At 37.5% G+C, this 21659-nt stretch overlaps 1 protein-coding gene, 1 long non-coding RNA gene and 8 other non-coding genes across 14 annotated transcripts in view; all 10 read right to left on the bottom strand.

Annotated features, from left to right (window-relative positions):
* Positions 1-1905: 1905 nt before the first annotated feature.
* LOC124400502 lies at positions 1906-5341 on the bottom strand. The gene is made up of 12 exons (XR_006928395.1): positions 5273-5341; positions 4667-4706; positions 4445-4476; positions 4241-4274; positions 3998-4044; positions 3772-3819; positions 3561-3588; positions 3326-3376; positions 3137-3152; positions 2914-2976; positions 2720-2744; positions 1906-2534 (listed from the first exon to the last, which is right to left on the bottom strand). It is a non-coding gene; the product is annotated as an uncharacterized LOC124400502 (long non-coding RNA).
* LOC124400539 lies at positions 2611-2683 on the bottom strand. Its single transcript, XR_006928400.1, has one exon. It is a non-coding gene; the product is annotated as a small nucleolar RNA SNORD47 (small nucleolar RNA).
* LOC124400555 lies at positions 2814-2876 on the bottom strand. Its single transcript, XR_006928415.1, has one exon. It is a non-coding gene; the product is annotated as a small nucleolar RNA SNORD78 (small nucleolar RNA).
* On the bottom strand, positions 3442-3526 carry LOC124400549. The gene has a single exon (XR_006928409.1). It is a non-coding gene; the product is annotated as a small nucleolar RNA snR60/Z15/Z230/Z193/J17 (small nucleolar RNA).
* On the bottom strand, positions 3653-3737 carry LOC124400548. The gene has a single exon (XR_006928408.1). It is a non-coding gene; the product is annotated as a small nucleolar RNA snR60/Z15/Z230/Z193/J17 (small nucleolar RNA).
* On the bottom strand, positions 3881-3958 carry LOC124400567. Its single transcript, XR_006928426.1, has one exon. It is a non-coding gene; the product is annotated as a small nucleolar RNA SNORD79 (small nucleolar RNA).
* On the bottom strand, positions 4344-4413 carry LOC124400560. Its single transcript, XR_006928419.1, has one exon. It is a non-coding gene; the product is annotated as a small nucleolar RNA SNORD75 (small nucleolar RNA).
* LOC124400562 lies at positions 4544-4613 on the bottom strand. Its single transcript, XR_006928421.1, has one exon. It is a non-coding gene; the product is annotated as a small nucleolar RNA SNORD75 (small nucleolar RNA).
* On the bottom strand, positions 4814-4894 carry LOC124400543. The gene has a single exon (XR_006928403.1). It is a non-coding gene; the product is annotated as a small nucleolar RNA SNORD74 (small nucleolar RNA).
* A 4977-nt stretch (positions 5342-10318) lies between the features above and the next one.
* Positions 10319-21659, bottom strand: part of osbpl9 (oxysterol binding protein-like 9) — a 30240-nt gene continuing 18899 nt past the window's right edge. For all 5 annotated transcript variants that reach the window (XM_046870571.1, XM_046870572.1, XM_046870575.1 and 2 more), the window contains 15 exons: positions 21066-21165; positions 20684-20788; positions 19182-19341; positions 18778-18884; positions 16403-16521; positions 16232-16317; positions 15169-15346; positions 13947-14031; positions 13520-13630; positions 13369-13432; positions 13118-13258; positions 12909-12987; positions 12696-12787; positions 11546-11681; positions 10319-11417 (listed from right to left, as the gene is read on the bottom strand). In XM_046870571.1, coding sequence (XP_046726527.1) covers positions 11343-11417; positions 11546-11681; positions 12696-12787; positions 12909-12987; positions 13118-13258; positions 13369-13432; positions 13520-13630; positions 13947-14031; positions 15169-15346; positions 16232-16317; positions 16403-16521; positions 18778-18884; positions 19182-19341; positions 20684-20788; positions 21066-21165 — 1638 coding nt within the window. In that variant the 3' untranslated portion in view covers positions 10319-11342. The remainder of the gene's footprint in view (positions 11418-11545; positions 11682-12695; positions 12788-12908; positions 12988-13117; positions 13259-13368; positions 13433-13519; positions 13631-13946; positions 14032-15168; positions 15347-16231; positions 16318-16402; positions 16522-18777; positions 18885-19181; positions 19342-20683; positions 20789-21065; positions 21166-21659) is intronic.

The following is a 21659-nucleotide window of genomic DNA, read 5'->3' as shown; positions in this document are numbered from 1 at the left end:
TGTGGGAGACACATGTACGATGCCATCCCAACGGAGAGAGAGAGCAAATTCACAGCTCCTTTGCTCTTTGTGGGAAGATAAACTGCCACGGTCACTGATAATAGTGCGAACTCTGTAAAAGTGTTCAGAATGTTTCAAACTGATGATGAAGCAGAGAATGATGTAGACGAGGCCGAGGTCATATTTACGGAATTGCACGATGTTTTACGAGATGACAGCGAAAGGTATGTTCTCCCTCCACATCACCGGTGTGCAGCCCACACCCATAACCTTATATACACGAACGATAGTTACATTTCTGACGGCGAAGGCAGCTTGCAAAGCAGTGTACAGAAGTGCGACTGGAAAGTGTTCAAAATTTAGTCGATTATCTTATTGTCCTCGTAAAAGTTATTAAGCATTTTAAATGTTTGAGACAAGTTTTATTAGGACAAAAGACATTTCTTAATGGCAATTATCTATATTACACCTGTTAGGCGTGAAAAAGATACAAGTTATGCAAAAGTAACGCAAAAGTAACGCAAAAGTAATATAACATTACTTTCTATAAAAAGTAACTGAGTAACATAATTAGTTACTTTTTTGGGGAGTAACTCAATATTGTAACGCATTACTTTTAAAAGTAACGTTGCCCAACACTGTTCATAATTCCCTCTTTATGATGCCACGTCTATAGAAACCATCAATATTATACAGCAACGAGGAATAACAGAGCGCTGCCTCACAGACAGCTCTCTCATGTAGTAAGAATAAATGCTATTACTAAAGAAAGAAACCCAATGAACACAATTCAACAATTCTTCATTTACTGCAGCTGCATCCCCTGCATACATGTCTAGCAAAGGCATCAATAACCTCATAAAATGATCCTGGGTTTTCTGTGCATTTTTTCAGTGCAGTATGGTTTTCATGTAGATTTGAAATTGTCTGTTTTTGTCCAAATTTTTACAGAAAATAAATGGTTTATCAAAAAGCTTAATTGTTTTGGCCAACCTTTCTTCACCATGTCCAGCTTTTCTTGAAAAGTCCATCTTGTAAGTATATCTGTGACCAAATCAATTTCTTCTTCTCCTTTGTCACCCATTGTAGAATGAAAAACAGCTATTAAATGTTTTATAAATCATTTGTGTAGTATTCACACACATATCTAAGCTTGTGCAGTTTGCTATAGATGCTGTTTGCGTGCTGAGATGAAGCCCATCAAAGGTTGTGAAAATGCTAGTGGACGTTATTGGATGCCTGCTAGATGGCACGGAATCAGCAACTCAAAATCTGATTGGTTAAAGCAACATGGATTGTACGAGAGAAGCGCCTGCAGAGTTCATCCTGAAGGGCTTACTGCAGATATATTTTGACCAATGCAACACTTGATGTGACGACTGAAATCTGAACAGAAATGCAAACCTAAAATTCACTTTGTTGCACTGCCTCTGAAAGCAAGACACCTAAGAGAAAAGCTATGGAATGAAGAAAACATACTATGGGGAAACATTTAATACATATTCAACAGAAACATATTTAACCACAAGTCAGTGGTTTTGAGTGTTTAGGCCAGCAGAGAAGGCCTTGCTGACCCTGAAGATACATTATTATACTCTGTATGTTAAATATATATGTCTGGCTCAGTGATTTTAAAATCTTCAGACTAGCTGTTTAGATTTCAAACTGCTAGCACAATGTTTAATTATCATTGATTATGTATTACAGATGCCTTAAACACATTTTATATTCCCTGAATTGACATTAAATTTAAATTAACACAAACATGATAAATTCTTTCAAAGATTTATCCTATAACTCCACATTATAACAAGCTACATGCAGTGGGACAAATTCAGTATGTATGTTTTTGATCTTTAGACAGATCTCAGGCTAATTTATTTTTAGAAAAAAAAAAAACTACAGTTTGGTCTCATTGAGATTTAATACCGTTGCAGCAATAAACATGAATATCCAGAACAAAGTGGTTGTCAATTTATAGATTGCTTTTGCAAAAGCAACACTGTATGACAGTGAAAAATTGTATGTAAAGGGCAAGGCCTCTATCACTTTTACAAACATTAAAAAGAACCCATCCATTCTGTCCACCTTAATTCACCATGTTTGCTCAAAATGTTGAATACTTAACACAACCCAGTTGGTAGTAAACAGTAAAAAGGCACAAAGGTAACCACTAACATCATGGACCACTACTAACTTGCCCAAAAAAAAAAAAAAAAAAAAAAACCTATTCCACATTCAAAGACAATTTTATATTAAAATGAAATTGTTTCCCCTGCCCCATATGTGATCACTAAATTGGCACTTTACAAGCCTAAATTAAACAATTAGTCATGATTAGAACTGAGGTTGAATAATTTCAACTCTATTTTTACAGCAGTTTAACTTACTGGCCTTTAAAAACCAGAACAACAATGTGGCACCAATTTTGAACACCGGATAATGATTCAAATACAATCAAATTAAACATCTATTTAACGAAGTGGAAAACGCCAGAATGTCCAGGTCTTGTTCAGATCACAGTACAGCTAGAGCTGCAAAAAAAAAAAAAAGGAATCAAACATCAGGAAGGTTTACCTGACCAGCACAAATAGGACATAACCAGAAGGCAACCTCAGAATAAATGGAACGGAAAGGGGTATAATCAGCAGAATCATTTGGCAGAATCTCTTCATCACAGGCTGCAGAACACTAATCAACAAGCACAAACATTACTTACCTCAGCCATCAAACTGCATGTCAATCTGAGGGTAATAGAAAGTTATGATCAACAAGGTAAATCACAACAGTGTGAAATAGATTAAAAACATGGGTTCATCAGCAAAAGGCTGTCCACATTTGTGTTCAGGTCAGACATTTGTAAAACATCACCGAACCCAAGGTGTGGGTTCATTATTGCATTATCATACAAACCTGTTGAGCCTCGTGCGTCTTGATACAGGATGCAGACAACTTCACCTGTCAATGAGTATACTCCTGTTAGAACAGAAAACATTCCCCATGAGGTCTGAAGTCTACTCAAATGACCATCAGACAGAGCTAATATCCACTCTCCATGGGAAAGTCAATGGATCAAAAAAAATCATCCCACTGATCATTTGAGCTAAAAACAAACAGAACTTTGATAAGAACTCACCATTCAAAACAGCCACCTGTAAAAGAGAACACAGGATTAAAACAAAGATAAGATAGCTATGAAAAACCAAGACCCCTAAATCCAGATCAGTCATTAAACCAACGTGTCCTCAACAAGATAAGAGACCTGATTCAAGATCATCCTTTCTGGGTTTGAGGAAAGTGACCACAAAACCAAATAACCACATACCTGTAGTCAAGCCAACCATAGACAAGGTCTCCTCCATCTACCATGAAGATGCTAAAAATAAACAGAAACCATTTTAAAAGCTAGTAAAAGTAGTGAACACATGAATCAGTCTTTACTCGATACATCAGCTAGGAGCGAAAGACATTGCGCATGGTTCTACATGGAGATTCTGCTGAACTATGCAGTCATCACTTGTATCATGTCAAGTATAGCTAAAAAATTAATCTAAACTCACCCTAGCACAGGTCCTCCAGCAACGATCACTGCAAAAAATAAACAAACATTTAAAACAGCATAATTCCACCACAGAGTTGTACAGGTCAATAAGTAATGCATCAGCTAGGAGCGAAAGACATTGCGCATGGTTCTACATGGAGATTCTGCTGAACTATGCAGTCATCACTTGCACTAAAATCGCATTTCCGTGTGAAAAAACTAATCCTTACTCCTGTGTGTGCTTCACTTGGCCACATCACAAACTTGCCATAGGAACCCTACAAGAGAGAGACTCATCAGGACATGCATAACAAAACCAATTAAATGAAAATTATGCACTACTGTCTCAGTACAAAATATCTCTTTCACTCTTATTCAGAGAGATTCCCATTGTTTTAACATTCATCATAGACAGTAAATGGTACACAGGTTTACAGCAATAAATTAAATGCTCACCATGTTCATTTTACCGAGCCAACATCCCAGCAGAAAGCCAAGTCATTCTAGCAGGAGGGGGGAAAAAAAAAAAAAATCTAAATCACTTCAAGAAAAATCAGGTCAACTCCAGGAGGAACAAAAATGTGCCTCAGATTAAAAATTTGGTGGTTGCAACTTCATCAGTTTTGACTCAAGAGTAGCAAATGAAGTCATCATAGAGCACACAAGTACAATATAAATTTATTTAGGAGCCAAACATACCTGTGCACAAGTAGCACATACAAATTTCCCAGCACTATAAGAAAAAGAACCAGATTCAGTTTTCATGTTCATGTTAATAGAATAAATTAGTAAATTATTTCAGTGCCTCAGATTTAAGTTCTCAGAAACCACTTCTGTCCACTACTCTTATACATTTTTCTTCATCACAGGCAAAAAGAGGGAACAATCTTTAAAAAGGCATACCTTCATGAAGAGCAGTCTTTTCTTTTTAAAGGCTGCAAAAAAGCAAAGCCATTATTAATTAATGATTGGAACATAAGTAATGCATGCAATGCACAGTTTAGCCTCAGATAAGGATCTTTCAGAAACCACTTCTGTCCACTACTCTTATACATTTTCTTCATCACAGGCAGGATAGATTTGTGTATAGAAACTAAAATGCAATGCTTTTATAAGTTGGCTTACCCATATCTGGATGAGGAATGCCTGCTGGATCCAGTTCCTCCTGCACAACAGAAGAGGACAAAAAAAAAAAAAAAAGTTAATCTGTACTGCATGACCACGTGGGACTCAGGAAGCAAACTACATATGAAAATCCATTAGAAACTTCTATACACAATGTCAGAAATGTTGGCATTCATCAGATTTTCTCAGATGTCCCTACCAACATAATTTTCATCATATATACACGAGGAATATAATACAGAGAGAAACTGAAAAAGGGCGTGAGAGGAGAGCCACCCAAGCTAAGCTAAAGCAGTGACTAGCTAGCTAACGAATTCAGCGCGAAGGTTCGTACAGGTATTGAATACCTATTGCGTTTTTAAAATAAGTATACACTCGAGTCAACAATAATAGTAAGAAATTAAATAATCTACACAGAAGTACATAACTAAGTTACACGTGTAGCTAAAGGCTGACTGTATTTAAGAACGTTAAAAAAAACATTTCTAAGAAAAAAAATCAGACAAAATCTATAAAGCTAACTAAAAAGTATAAGTTCCTTACAAAAATAAATTACACAACACACAAAAGAAAAAAAAAAAGAGCTAATAAACAAAACAGACTTACTCTCTACTGCACACAATGATGGAAAGAGGAAGGAGAAAGGGGCACGCGAGCATTTATACGACTCACGCAAAGCCTTGTGGGTAGTTTAAAGATGGCGCAGTAGCTTGCAGTACACACACCATACACTAGATGACAATGTCTCACCATTTCACTGTAACCTGTAGTAGCAGAAAGTCATTGACTGGATTGATACGACACACAAATAAGAGTTGACTCTTAAACTTTGTCGTATGGTAGCGGGCCGTGCATTTCACACGTAGGCCTTTAGTGGTTTACCTATTCCAAATATTCCACTTCATAATACCGTTTTTCATGTTGTGGATAGAAAGAGAAATAGTGTAATGAAATGAAGGGTACAGTGAGAGTGTAATGAGGTGAAGAAAGTTTCTGATAGTGTTATGAACGTGAAGCTGGAAGTTTGAATGGGTGATAATAAATGTGGCAGTGTAAGTTAGTTTGCTCTTTGACGGAGAAGAGTTTAGCATTAGATGAGCGTATCCAGAGTCTAGAGAAAAGTAGTGAGTGCAAGAGTGAGTCTGGATGCCTTAGGTGAATTTAGGATTCCCCTGACTCCGGCATTAAAGCCCTCGCAGCGGGGCGAGTGGGTGACGACTCGGCGGCACACTCGCAAAGCCAAAGATAACACTAAGGCTCGCCCACGGGAGCACCATTCCTCTCCACTTCACGTGTCCAACAGGTTTGCTCTTCTCAGTGAAGCACCCGCTGAGAAACCTGAAAGAGCTCTGTTTATAGGAGACTCTATTCTGAGGCACATGAAATTAGCTAGACCATTTAAGGGCACCAGCAGCACAGGTCATATGTATACCGGGAGCCAGTGCGCTGGACATAGCAGGTCAGCTCAGGTTTTTAGAAAAGCACTGGTTCTTTAAGATTTTTCACACAGGTGCTAATGATATATGCCTTCGACAGTCAGGGGATACTAAGAATAATATAATAGAGGTGTGTAAATTAGCGAAGGCAATGTCCGATGCAGTAACATGCTCTGGCCCCACCCCAATGTGATGTGGCGATGTAGCCTACAGCTGAACTGCTGGATGTCCGAGTGGTGCTCCAAAAACCATGTGAACTTCATAAATAATTGGAGCAATTTTAAGGGCAAGGCTGGCCTGTTAGGGTGGGACGGTATCCATCCCACTCGGGAAGGTACTGCTTTCATTTCTTGTAGTATAGGTCATAGTCTCAGAACACTAGTTAACAAGTGACTGTCCAGAGCCAAGGCCAGGGAGCAGACAGACAAGCTAAACCGACCATCAGCTAGCTGCACAGAGTCGTCACTCAGGATCCACCAAATTGAGACTGTGTCTGTCCCCCGAGCAAAACCAAAATGTAGGAATTCTCAGTAAGTCTATTTAAGTAATCTGATTAACATTAAATTAAATAGGACTGAATGCACAGCCAGCACCTCTGATCTAAATATATGATTGTTAAATATTAGATCTCTCACATCAAAAGCGCTTACTATAAACTAAATTATTACCAACTAGGAGTTCAAAATAATGTGTTTAACAGAAACAGATGCAGAGGAGGAAGCTATTTATAATAATAATAATCTAAGCGTCACACAAAAGACTAAACACTAATGTAAAACATTTGAAATTCTTTACACCAACATAAAATATTTAGTGACCAAAATTAAGTCTAGTCAGTCAATTCCATTAATTATTATTCATAGACCCCCAGGGCCCTACCCTGATTTTCTCATAGAATTTACAGATTTCATCACAAAGTTAGCTACTTCTTTAAACAAAGCTTTAATTGTTGGTGACTTTAATATTAATTTTAATAATCAGGAAGACTCCTTATGGGCAGCAGTTGTGTCAGACCATTACCTCATTTTTTTATAATCTGCCTCAGTCATTGCATTAGTACCTCACCACGTTAAGTGTACATTCACGTCAGCTACAGCAGCGAGTTTTATCAATAATCTTCTGGAAATGACGATATTAATTAGATTTCCGTCTGACCCCGCAGAGCTTGACTGGGCCACTGAATACCAAGAATCAATGTTCTCTTACACTCTAGATGAAGTAGCTCCCCTTAAGACCAAAATAATCAGGGAGAAAAAAATAGTACAGTGGTATAATTATCATACGCGCACCTTAAAACAAACCACTCGGAAATTAGAATGTAAATGGCGTCAAACAAAATTTACGCTATTTCAAATAGCATGGAAGGAGAGCCTCCTAAATTATAGTAAATATCTTAGCGCTGCTAGATCAGCATAATTCTCTACCCTCATAGAAAATAACAAGCATAATCCTAGATTTTTATTCAGCACGGTAGCAAAATTGACAGGAAATAAAAGCACTGCACTAACATGCACACCATCAATACGTAGTAATGATTTCATGAGCTTTTTTAATATTAAAGGTGAAAACATCAGGCAAGAAATCCAGACGATTAATATAAATCCAAACTATTTTATAAATAACTTTGTAGACAGCAGTGTAATCAATTACAAAGTTTGACTCCTATTCAAAAGAATGACTTAATTTCATTTATTTCCTCATCAAAATCATCAACCTGCATTCTTGTTCCCTTGTCTACAAGTTTCTTCAAACAGATAATTCCAGAGGTAATTGAACCTGTTTAAAAATTGATAAACTCTTCCATTAGCACTGGTTATGTACCTTAATCCTTTAAACTTGCAGTTATTAACCCTCTAATTAAGAAAACTGACCTTGACCCATGTCAGCTGTCCAACTACAGGCCAATATGAAACTTCCCATTTATCTCCAAGATTTTAGAAAAGGTTGTAGCACAGCAGTTATGCTCACATCTACTTAGGAATAACATTTTTTAAATGTATCAGTCAGGATTTAGGCCTCATCATAGCACAGAGAGACGGCATAGGTTAAGGTGGTAAATGACCCGTTATTGGCCTCTGATCAGGGTCTTGTCTCTTTACTTGTTTTGCTCGACCTTAGTGCAGCTTTTGACACCATTAATCATACTATACTGCTTACTAGACTTGAGAATGTTGTTGGAATAAAGGGAACAGCTCTCTCCTGGTTTAGGTCTTATTTGACTGATCGCTTTCAGTTTGTTGATATAAATGGTTCTCCACAATCTCTGAGGTAAAGTTTGGTGTTCCGCAAAGGATTTGTCTTAGGCCCACTGCTTTTCTCTTTATATATGCTGCCTCTGGGTAAAATTATACATAAATATGGTATTCATGTCCATTGTAGTACTTTTACTAGGACCACGTGCAGCTAGAAGTAAACGTTCCAATTACATAGCATCTCTGAATGGTGTTTCTATCTCAGTGTGTACAGCAGTCAAAAACCTGGGTGTGATTTTCGACCCTAGTCTTTTCTTTGAGGCTCACGTGAATAATATTACCAGGATCGCCTTCTTTCACCTTCATGCAGAAAAACAAGTTCATGCTTTTGTTACATCTAGATTAGACTACTGTAATGCTTTACTGTCTGGGTGTTTGAGTAAGTGCATAAATAAGCTTAATTTAGACTGGAAAACAGCATCTCCAGCACCACCACACTGAGCACTTGGGCCCTTCAGGGCTGTGTGCTTAGTCCACTGCTGTTCACTCTGCTGTCTTACGATTGTGTAGCAATGCACAGCTCGAATCACATCATCACCGATGACATGACCGTGGTGGGTCTCATCAACAAAAACGATGAGTCAGCATACATAGAGAAGGGGCACCAGTTAACAGCCTGGTTTAGAGCCAACAACCTGTCTCTGAACGTTGACAAAACGAATGAGATGGTTGTTGACTTCAGAAGAACACAGAGCGACCAATCATCGATGGATCTTCCATGATCCTTCTGATCTCTACAACCCGGACTTAACACACACTCGTACTCACTTCACACATCCATGTCCCAGCAGCACCCAAAGTATATCACTTTATTATACAAACTGTTTACATGCTGTTTTTGCACATCTTTTTGATTGCTGCTATTGCTGTTTTGTAAACCTTATTGTTTACATTTTGTTTAATTACAAGGTACACACCTGTACTCATTTCTCCTACACACTGCACACTGTAATAGACCCCTAATGGGAGCAGCCGAAAGAAGATGATGATGAAGATAAGGCCTTGCTGACCCTGAAGGTACACTATTATACATTGATGTACAGTATGTTACTGAACATATTTATATATCTCTGGCCAAATGATTTTAAAATCTTCAGACTAGTTGTTTGTGCTAGCAGTTTGAAATCTAATCTTCAAGGTATTACATATTTGCCTTTTTAAATGCCCTTCATATTCCTAAATCGACATTATCGTGTTTGTATTAGTTTAAAGCAAAAGTCTTTTAAAGATTTACCCTATAACTCCACAAGTTACATGCAATCGGACACAAATTCAGTATGTTTATATATATATATATATATTCCGAATCTTTAGAAATGTGAGCCGGTTCATACAAACGGCTCATTCAAAGTAACATCATTAGTATTTCATTGTTTAAACAAAATAACACATCAAGTTGCTGTTCTCGGTAATTAATAAAAAATAAAAAAAACACTCAGGTTGGTCTCATTGAGATTTAATATTTTTGCATCAATAAACATGAAAATTCGGTACAATCAGTGGTTATGTCAAAATGAGAGGAAAACAATTTATAGACTGCTTTTGCAAAGCAACACTGCATGACAGTGAAATAAATGTATGTATATGGCAAGGCCTCGATATCAATTTTACAAACATAAGAAAATGTTTTTTTTAATAATCTTCTGTCCACCTTAATTCACTATGTTTGCTGAAAATGAAGAATCCTTCTCAACACCATCCTACCCATGAAATCACCACAGGTGCAAAGTTCAACACTCTCAGTCATAATGTTGATCCTAATGGCTGTACTACAGCATTGCTTAACTTTTAGACTTACATTATTCCTGTAGAGTCCATCTGAAGACCATAAACCGAATTAAAACCATTTTCAGAATATTACAATTAAGATTTTTTTAGGTAATAGATATGTTTAGGTTTTTGGTAACATCTGTTATAATTAAAGAGAGAATAAAAATGCGAATCTAGAGGAGGGGAGAGAGGGATAGAAATGAAAGATGTTTATTTCAGGCATTTAAAGATTACCATTGGCTTATTACATGGCATACCCTGCATATGTTGCATAATTATGCATTCATACATCCATTGGACAGCGCTAAAAAAAAAAAAAACAACTAACTTACTCATTTAAAACAAAGAGTAGTTGAATTGGAATGGACTTTCAGCATGATCATGTATCAAGTGGAGATAGCAATTCTTCAGATGTAACCTGCTCATTTGTAATTTTTCCTTTCTTAACTGGTCCTCATTTGCAGCTACACATAATGCGATAACCTTTTAAAAGGACAAGAGCATGAGTTTTTTTCTCTAGTTAATGACTCAGAGAGAGAGAGAGAGAGAGAGAGAGAGAGAGAGAGAGAGAGAGAGAGAGAGAGGGGAAGTAAATGGAATGGTTGTTATGCTGACATTTTCAAATTCATACTTTTAAACCATTACTATTGCAGATGAACAAAAATTCAAAAAAGGACATTATATAATATATAATTGTAAGTTCTATAGATGTATATATAAATATCTGTAGCTAGCTGTAGGCGAGCCAAGTTCTTCCATGTTGCAGTTCCACCCAAGGCTTTTAAACATCAGGAGATACAGCCTTCATTCCTCAGTCACCTGATTCCCTGAGATACAGAACGCTGTTTTTAGTTTGTTCGATTAAAACCCCTTCTTCTCCGCAGTGGGAGACTCATGCCTGTGGGAATGACCCACCCTGTCGAAACAAAAGCGTTCGTTTGGCTTAAGGAGCCATTAACTACCTCAGTGTATTTCTGTGGTGTGGGATTTTTTTCCATTAGAAGGAGCAGTGGAGCGTGGAAGTGGTGCAGTTGGCGAGGAAGGAGTACTTTTTTGTTTTTATTTGATATTTACTTGTATAGAGTCTAGTTCTTATCATTCATTTCCAAAATGCAAAGCTGTGTAAATGTTCATTCATCAGTCATTCCAAGGCTTCACATAAAAGGTGAATTGTAAAAGAGTTCTTTTCTCAGACTCCGTTGTTGCAGAGAGGCTGCACTAGTGTCGTAGTGAGGCCATTCTCTTCAGAAGAGGTTCGTCGTAAACCCAGCACTCACCATCCTCATGGAACAGCTGCAAGAAAGAAAAACAATCCAACATCAGGGAAAAATGGAAAGTTTTTTTTAAAAAGAGTAAATTGCCTTCTTTAAAAACATCAATTGACAGCAAAAAACACATTCAAAGACCGGAAACCAACTCACTCTTGTCTCCCACTGAACCTCCTTCTCCTTCCTCTCTCTGGCCTCAGCCCTCTGTTTCTCTTCCAGACTGTGCTTGGCCTCTGTGGCAGCATCAATGTCTTTCAGCTTTAGGTTCAACGTCACATCCTTCCACAGACTGACAAGCCAAAGGAAAAATAGCTGGCATTACAAATAATCATTAAAGAAGCAGCCATATTAGCCTACATATTCTTATCTTATATAATGTAAACAACAACAGAACTGTCCTAAAGAATTGTCCAAAATATTAAAATCCCTCTCAGTTTAGAATGACTAAGGTATAATTACACTTAATTTTTCTTTATTTGTACTATGTAAAATTTTTTAAAAATGTTTTTCATTTATTAGTCACTCTTCTCGAATACAACCGGTTTTTCGGTCCCTATCTAGTCGTACTTTGGGGTCTATCTGTATTTAGTAAAATGGTGTAGCTCTCTTTAATTATAGCCAAGTCTTTGATTAAAAGAGATTATACTAATGAGTTCTTATAATCATTAAAATGTTTAACTAGTCACTTAAACTGAATAATTTACTCAAACCCGCCGATAACTCAAAAACATACAATTATAAATAATGTACTCTTTATATAATGTATTTTCTGAGGAATAAAAAGCTATGTTGTTGCAATAAACACAATCATTTATAATCATAACAGTTTATGAATTATCCAGATAAGTATGTGCTTATAAAGGTATGGGTATCTCAACAGATTTTGGTATCCAAAAGGTCTGAAAAGCATGTAGCAAGTTAACTATTCAAAATGATTGAGCATTTCTGAGTTGCAACAGAAAAGTGCCTGACGATGCCACCGACAGCAAAAACTGTGCTCTTTGTGTGGGAGGGATACTTTCTGTGCCATCAGTCAGAGTGACACCAGTCATGTGTGGGCATTTGTAACCTCATGTTAGGGGGGCACCTAGTACTTCCCCCTGAGCAAACTACAAATTAGTCATCGGGAATTGGTAAATAAACAAATTGGGGATGGCAAAGAGTTCTACAGGGTGTTTTGTAATTAAAGTTACAATGTACTAAAAAGTGTTAATTTCCTAAAAGTGTTGTGTTAATATAGGTATGGAGTCTATTGGGACATCCTGGGCAAAAGTCACCAATGTAAATGAGAGAAGATACTCACCACCTTGATTCATATTCTAACTGATCCTCCAACTTTCGCACTTTCTTTTTAATAATGCCAATTTTTCTTGTGTCAATAAACACAGTGTTTTCCTAAGACACAAAAAGCAAATATAATATATACACATAATAAAGTGTGCTTACACAAAAGTATTTTTTGTAAATATTACAATCAAAAGGTTAAATCAGTCATGCTCTTTCTCATCTGACTTACCCCAGAAGCCCATTTTGCATACATCACTCCATTCCATTCCCCTTCAATGGAGCAGAATGATTTCTTATCATTGGGGCCACTGCAAGAGAGTGAATATGTCAGGGCATACAGGGATAGAGACATCATAAACCCAGACATACTGGTAAACACTTTCATACCAGGATCACCAAGATTAATATATTTTACTGTTTACTGCAAAATGCACTCACAATATGTCTGCAGTTATTCTGTGCTTCTTTCCCCCATAAAAGGGTTTGGTGTGGAACACTATGTTGGCACTGTAGCCAGATTTGGAGCAGGAAATATTGCACTCTCCACCTAATTCCACCCATGGAACGGTCAGGATCGATCTGCAGGGGCACATGCGGGATAATGAAAGACAGCATCCCACTGAGGCACAAAACACAGAAAATCTCTTCATGTGATGTGAGGATGGAGAACCAAATGGTTGAATCCTCACCTGCCATAGCCATTTGGGAAAGTCAAAATGTAGTGTTCATCATGTTCTAGACAAGACACACAGCCTGCAGCAGACAAGAAAAGATCAGGAAAAGATGCATTAGCACTGTTATACCCAAACATAGTCATAAAGTGTCTGTCTCTTTGCCTACCTTGGCCAATATTGTGTACACCAATGGACATGCCAAGGAACTTGGATTTGGTCCAAATATGTGCATTGAACTGAATTTTCTTGCTTATACACTCAGCATAGAAGGCAGATACTGCAACAGCAAAGCCAGAAATAAGCATCACTTCAGAGGTTTCCTCAAGAGACAAAACAACTGTTCTTGTGAAGTCTATACAGGTTTACAGCTGCTATAATAACAGTTTCCTTGGTGCAGGACTATCAATCATCATAATACTTATCCTTTCATTTATTATTATTATTTTGTTTGTTAATTATTTTATTACTTCAATATTTAATCAAATAAATATTTAGATGGCCACATAGTTGAATAGAGTTTTCTTGACCATTTCAACAGCAATGTGGTTAGAGGCTTTTTAGTTTGTTTGTAGGTATTAAAATGGAGTACTTACTTGGTGGGTGGTGTGAAACCTGCTCTGCCACAAATGACACACTGCCCCTGCTACAATATGGCACTGGCCCTTCTGACACAGGTTCCTGTCCAAAAAAGCACATGTTTGTTTGAAAAAAGCCACTATTTGAAGTGTTAGTCTGTGTTCACATGTTGGCAAGGTGAGGTGTAACAGATTATTACTGCTGAGCTGAACCAGTAAATGTTGCTATGGTGATTTGGCAGAATATGGCTTGAATTTGAATAGATTATACAGTAAAATCATGATCTTCAAATTACCATGGTAACGCACACACCTGTGGGTGCTCATTTACTTAAAAAGATATGGTTAATTAAAAATGGAAACAGGTTCATACTCGCTCTTATTGCCTTGTATGTCAAGTATTTATATACGTTTGCTTTTAGAAATAAAGAAATACTAGTCACACATATTTCAAGTACCAGAAGAAGAACTGCAAATCCAACTCATCATCCAGCAATAACAGTTTTCATAAGACAGGAAAAGTAGAAAGCATCCATTACCAACATGTGAACATAGTACCCTACGCTTTGAACCCCGGCGGCTTAAACAATGAAGCGGCTAATATATGGATTTTTCCGGGGTTTTTCCCGGTTTCACAAGCTTCATGCCAAAAAACTGAGTCCCATAACATTAGACTAATGAAATTGCTGAACGGGTTCAAGTGAACCAATGAAACTCTTTATATTAAAAGCAGATGAGCTCCCACTGAACCGGGCCACACCACATCATAAATATGGATGAGGTTCCTCTGACGTTTGACCTGCCGCTCACTCAGACTGTAAACAGGATTATGCGAATCATTCGTCACGCTGAAAACACACTTCACCTGTGTTCGGAGAAAAGATTCACCGATGGTGATTTTTAAACGCACGACGATGCCAAAAGATAAACTCTCGAGAGAAATTGTTGTGAAAGGAAGGAGGAAGACAGTGACCAATGACTTTCTTGGTAGGCTACTGTTTAGATACAAGCCATGTTACAGGCACTGTCTTTCATTAAAGCCTGTGTGAAGTTCATTAGTTTTAATGTAGACACCTGCGGCTTATGGACAGGTGCGGCGTATTTATGTTAAAAATAAAAATCTTTGTCAAATTCAGTGGGTGCGGCTTATTTTTGAGTGCGCTTAATAGTCCGAAAATAAACAGATGAACAAATTCCTGGTTTATTTGTATTGACAAATTTTATATTATCCCATACATACCCCAGAAGCAGGCTCCTCTGTATCTGAAGGAAGGTCCCAGTGGCAATAGAATACCTCTCCCAGTATAGGGTTGTATGGTTTCTTAGCCACAGATCCTTTCCGTCCCGCGTGAAAGGCTGAAAGATACCACCTCACCACCTGCGCCATGCGCTCCCGGGGCTCTGACTGTTCTGCAATGCTGAGGATAAACAGACAAAAACAATGAGTTAATATATTTTTTTAATGTAGGTCACAAAAGCACATACCTCATTCTCAACATTAAATTGAGTTCTTATAGTTTCAGAAAATATACATCCACTTTTCCCAATTTCTACTACAAAGTTGGAAGCACACAATTTCCCAGGATGTTTTTCTATGCTGTAAAATCATCTTTTTCCTTCACTGGAACCAAGAAGCCAAAACTTGTTCCAGCATAACAATGCCCTTTTGAACAAAGCAAGCTCCAAGCAGGCATGACGTTCCAAAGTCAAAAAACTCAAAGTCAAAGTGTCTTGCACAGAGCCCTGACCTCAGCTGAACACATTTGGAATGAAATTTAAATCCAAGTTGACAACTGCTTTGTTAGGAAGCTGACTATAAAGGACATGGAGCGACCAAGTATGTCTCCAGACCTAAACCATATTGAGCACCTGTGCAGCATCCTTAAGTGGAAGGTGGAGAAGCGCCATTTGTCTAACATCCAGCAGCTCTGTTATTTCATTATGGGGGAGTGGAAGAGGATCCCAGTAACAACCTGTGCAGCTCTGGTGAATTCCATGCCCAGCAGGATTAAGGCAATGCTAGATAATGGTGCTCACACAAAATACTGTCACTTTGGGCACCGTTTTGACACTTAGGGTGTACTCTCTTTTTTTGCCAGCTATTTAGACTATAAATGCTGTACGTTGACTACTCTAATATATACCCAAGTTTAATTTAGATAGTATTGTCTGTTGATAGGATACTAAAATGGTTGCTGAAATGTGAGGGAAATCCTCACTTTTCTGAGATACTGTATAGCACACAGCAGACCACTTTCACATTCTCTGGACATCTAGGTGCAAAACACAGTTGAATGCTTTACCTGACGAAAAGATCTGGATGTGCAAAGAAGTCTGCATACATCTCCAGCAACGACCTTCTCTCCAAGATGAATGTAGGTAAAACCACCTAGGGAAGACATTTTCAAGTTCACGGAGAGAGGATAGACAAGGAAAGGGAGCAGTAGGCATATAGAAGTAGGGTCAAGAATTACTTTGGTGAGGTCCATTCCTAATCGGACTTGTGAAAGCAGATGCATAATGACGCTCTTGTGTTCCTCCACCGACTCTCCCTCACCATCGTCATCCCGCTCATCATGACTGTCATACTGATCTGAGCAAGACAAAACACACAGTAATTCAGACTGAGCGCACATAACCATGTGCTCCACATATCAAGGTTCAGTGTACCTGTAAATGTGTATGTGTGCGCGCGCGTGTGCGTAATCTGCTAGCGATTTTCAAATGCAAGTATTCATGTATGAAATTCTGCACTTACAGTCGAGATCTAAACGGATGTATAGCAGGTGAAGAGGTCAATAGTGGAAGTTTAGTATTATGGGTAGACGTGTGTGCTTGTACATTTTCCATGCGATCACATGACATACATGAGATGTCAAATGATACTACGGAAAATGCTATTATGTGGGATCCAATTACACCATAAATAAATGGTTCATTACCCATGCAAATGAAAACGGGGATTCCGTTGTGGTCAGCTATTCACAAGCATGCATACTGGTATACATGATAGCAGTGAAAAAAAAAAATACAAACAATAACATCTCTGGCATACTATATAACTGGCTACCATATAAACTTGAACCCTGAATAATAAATTGCATTAGTGAAAATAGGAGGGTCAAATTATCACCTCTCTTTACAAACCTCATCAGTATTTCCGGCAGCTGGATGTCAATCCTAAATATTTTACTTTACATATCTCTCCTCATATTGGTTTTATATTAAACACATTTGACTTATTTGTATAAAATGTAATTTATGTGGGAATAACTTTTAAGGTATTTGACAGCTATGTGTTGACCTTCCTTATAATTATTTGAATGTATATGGCATTACACTAAACGCTTGTGCAGATGTATGGTTTAAAAGGAAAAGTGAAAGTGTGAGATTGTATCAATGTAGTATATTTGCTATTTTACTTATAACTTTTGCATTTACTAAAATATCTGATTATAGCTTTATAATTTTTTAAAACCATACACTGGCGATCAAAATAAGAGAACAATTTATAAACAAGTGAATAATTCTGAAATAATGTCATCTTCACTGCTCTTCCGTGGATGACCAGCCTTCTTAGTGGACTTGAATAAGTTTGTAATGTTGTAAAGATTTAATATTCTTCAAATCACAGATCTGGAACGACGAACTTGTCTTGCTATGGCTGATAGGGTCATCCCTTTGGCCTTCATCTGGACAACCTGCTGCCGGAGGCTTTCAGTCACTTTAGATCGGCCCACCATCTTGCAGAGTCAGTGAAACTGGAAGTTAGGCTGCCGGGTAAATAGGGGTTTACAGATAATCAAGGAAATTAGCACCAGGTGCCAGATTAACACCAATAACTGGGAGGTATCTGAAAGTGTTCTCTAATTTTGATCAGTGTGTTTTCTGCAAAATAATGTTTTTTTTTTAAATGCCTTAGTAATTTTGTGGAAAAGGTGTTGGCATGGTATAGACAGGACAAAAACTCCCTCAACTGTTGAGCAGTGTAGATGACATTATTTCAGAATTGTTCAATTGTTTATAAATTGTTCTCTAATTTTGATTGCCAGTGTACATACCGGTAACCTGTTTTTATCATATAAACCATCTGGCAAATACACTTGTAACCTGTAAATGTATTGCAGTACACTTTTGGACCTTATCAAATGGGTGAATGATCAGTATACATTTAAACTGCTTGAAAGTACATTAAAGGCATTGCTTGCAGTTGTATTTTTTATTAAATTATTAATCTCTTCTCATTAAAAATTACAAATTTAATACTTATATGTAGTCCTATATATACACAACCAGGCATCTTTTTTTATTCACTGTAACATAAAGAGGAGGTGTGGTCATACTGAAAACAGTGTCCCATCAGATGCCCTTTTTCACCTATGCATAAATGCAATCATTTTCAATTTGCCTGATTTTTAGTATACCATGTTACTTATTGGATACTCATCATCATTGTGTGTGTAGAAGTATGCAGCTATGTTTTCAAGTACCCTTTGTGGCAGAACAAAAAAATCCATAGTGTTGAGTCTGTCCTGATTGATCTTCTCCTAACACTACAAAGTTGATGGAACCAAGACAAATGTCCTGTTGGTCAGAGTGTGAGTGACGTGTGTGTGTGTGTGTGTGTGTGTGTGTGTGTGTATGTGTGTCAGGCTGGATAATAGTGTAGAATGTGTTGTTCACGCAGTGCAGCATTGTGTGGGTTAGGCTTAGGGATGATAGGAGTTGAATCAGATCCAGCTTCACCTGGACTTTCGTTTTAAATGCAACCTTATATATTTTCAAGTCCAGATTGAATAGAGGGACCAAAAACTGCTATTTTTTTAGTCATGTATATATCTTCAAATACCTGCATCAGTTGTGCCATTGGACATAGAAGAGTTAAGGGATTCGGTGGTGTCCGGTCGCTTGAGAGCTGCATTTCCTTCACTGTTAACAGCAGGGGTCCTGGAAGGGCTGTAGCCAAAAGCAACAAATGTAAAACAATACTACACTCTACTGCCTACACAGTGTGTGTCTGCAAAGCCATATGGTATAAAATAAGAATGTGTGTAATATCATGCTGCAATTAGGGAGGTCTTTTGTTTAACCATTGTTAGTAATTGAGTTCAATCCATTGTTTGTAGAATAACCTGTGTGGGATTAATGTATAATTATCTCTATGCACTATTTTGGTAACAGATCTGTATTTATGTGTGTGTGTGTGTGTGTGTGTGTGTGTGTGTGTGTGTGTGTGTACACATTCAAACTCACTCAATGCAGTGCTTCGGTGAGGCACTGCTCTGGTAAAATTCATCAGCGTCGTAAAATTCATCCTCACTGCTGGAGTAGGAGAAATCTGGGACAGTGTGGGCTGGCACATTCATGTGACTGGGGGTAGTGACACTGCTACTGGGTGCAGAAGGACCACTCCCTATACACACACAAAAAAAAAAAAAGTAAATGGTATGGAACATTTTAAATACCGTGGGTAATATTTCTTACATTTGGCAGCTACAATCATCCAAGTGAGCAATGCCCAAGTATGCTAATGGCACTCAAAGATCCAACAGTCACACAAAAAAACACCTAATTGCTAGAAGCCTAAACTAATGAGCTATTAATTTCAATATGGCACTGTGATGCTAATTAGCAAATCATTAAATATTTATCATTTCACTTATCATTTGGTACCACCATTCTTTTGCTTATTCAAGCATTAAAACCATGTCGAAATGTATTCTGGCAGGAAAAAAACAGCCATCATAATATATGACTAAGTATAGATGAACCTTACCTACTTCTACCCATCTACTTAATGCATACTGAAGGACCACTCATCTCCTCCTCCTCTGTTTGGTTTGCAGTTTTCAGGCTGCACTGAGAGCTGCTGAGCTGCACTCTCTATAGAGCTCATCACTTCTTGCACCATTTCAGCAAAAGTATAGGAAGTGTGACTTAAGCAGCACTAATGACTGTTAGAATAGAGCTGAGATTCACTGCAGAGAGGTGCTACACACTCATATTAGACATGGAAAGTACAAATGCAAGGAACTGACCAAACACATTCTGGGTTTATGTCATGTATATTAAATTTAATTGAAACAAAAATAGAAGTAGTCCAACAATTAGCTTGAAAATTCTTGTTTGGTTATTAGATTTAATCTGGGTATAATTTATCATTTTGGGGACATGCTTGGTGCAATGCTTGATCTTTAATGAACTTATATTGGCACCTTTACATTTACATACCAAAGGGTTGTCTGCCAACCACATGGAAAAGAATGCAATTTGATTATGCTAATATATAAGACAGGTGGGGAAAACCCTTTACTTAGTATAACACATTTACATACATCATGTATTTGGATATTTTTAAGGCAGACTGACCTCACTGGCTCCTAGCAAACATTATTTTTCTAAGAAGATGGTCCTTACAAATGTAAATAAAACACTTTTAAAGTTATTTTGATGAAAATATATTTATGATGGTGTTAAAAGTATGTTATAGGCCAAAAAAACATGATTTTGGTAATTATTAAGCAATAAATTGAACAATAAAATATAAGCCTTTTAAGCATTATTTTTCTGAAACCTTTTTTCCCCTCTTTAGAGAGTTAGCCAAGCAATGGCTTCATTTCATTTTATTTATTTTTCTGTTTCACACGTATTTATTTATTTTCCTTTATAGCATCTTGCCAGGACATGAGCTAAGATATAATCATCTCATGTCTGTACTTTTCCATTACATAACATCTTAGAATTGCAATCTGTACCTGTGCTGTTTGGGGTGGGCGTCTGAAGGCTGCCCATCACCGTGACGACGGGACCCATGGGAAGAGAAGAAGGTCTCTGTTCTGCTTTACACACCTGAGCCCCATCTACATGTTTGAACACACACAGACACACACGTGGTATCCTCTCAACACACATGCCTGCATTTGGCCACAACATAAGGTTATATTTGTTTTTCTATAACTATATAATTACAATATAAAACAATATAACCATCATTATATATAAGTCATGTAGAAAGGATATTTGTATATTCATATTAGTTTTGCATTAGAGTAAATTGAATACTTGTTTACAGCAAGGCAAAGAAATAGAGGATCTGAAAGTGTGCATAAGTGAAATTAAGAGAGAACAAGGTAATACCTGTGGGGAGGGTGGTCTGCGTTGGCATGGCAACGGCACTGACTACAGAGGCATCCAGGGGGCTGGGTTGGTGAACTCCATCCACTGGGTTTATGGTGCTCTGTAGGGTAACACAGGAAACACACACATACTCTCAGAGGACATCTCTTCTACAATGTTTCTCCTCATTCTCTAGAAATGAATGCTATCTATTTCTATCTGAGAAGCTATATTTAATATTACAGCAGATGATTCTATTCAGCAGAATGGTGGGTTTTATTCTATTTTAAAGGGGTGCAGGAAACAGGTTTATTAAATTGGGAAAAAAGCTAAAATGTACTCTTGTTAATCCACTTTAACATATACGGCTTATGTGAACAGATTACAAATGACTCGTTTATGTTGTGATAATTAAGACATGCAATAAATCATTCTGCAGAATGGTACATTAATGGGTATTTATAAAGCTGCAGTTTGATCTTGTTTGGGTCATTGCACTAGACACACAATCTAATTATACAACAATCACTACAGCAACACTCTACATTTTTAATGCACCAATACACACACACACACAAACACAAGCAGAGAAGACTCAAATACAGGCTGTTAGCT

Source organism: Silurus meridionalis, chromosome 17 (genome assembly GCF_014805685.1).
Source record: "Silurus meridionalis isolate SWU-2019-XX chromosome 17, ASM1480568v1, whole genome shotgun sequence".
Lineage (NCBI taxonomy): Eukaryota > Metazoa > Chordata > Actinopteri > Siluriformes > Siluridae > Silurus > Silurus meridionalis.
Note: the sequence above shows the minus strand (reverse complement) of the source record. Positions and strands in the feature narration are given on the sequence as shown.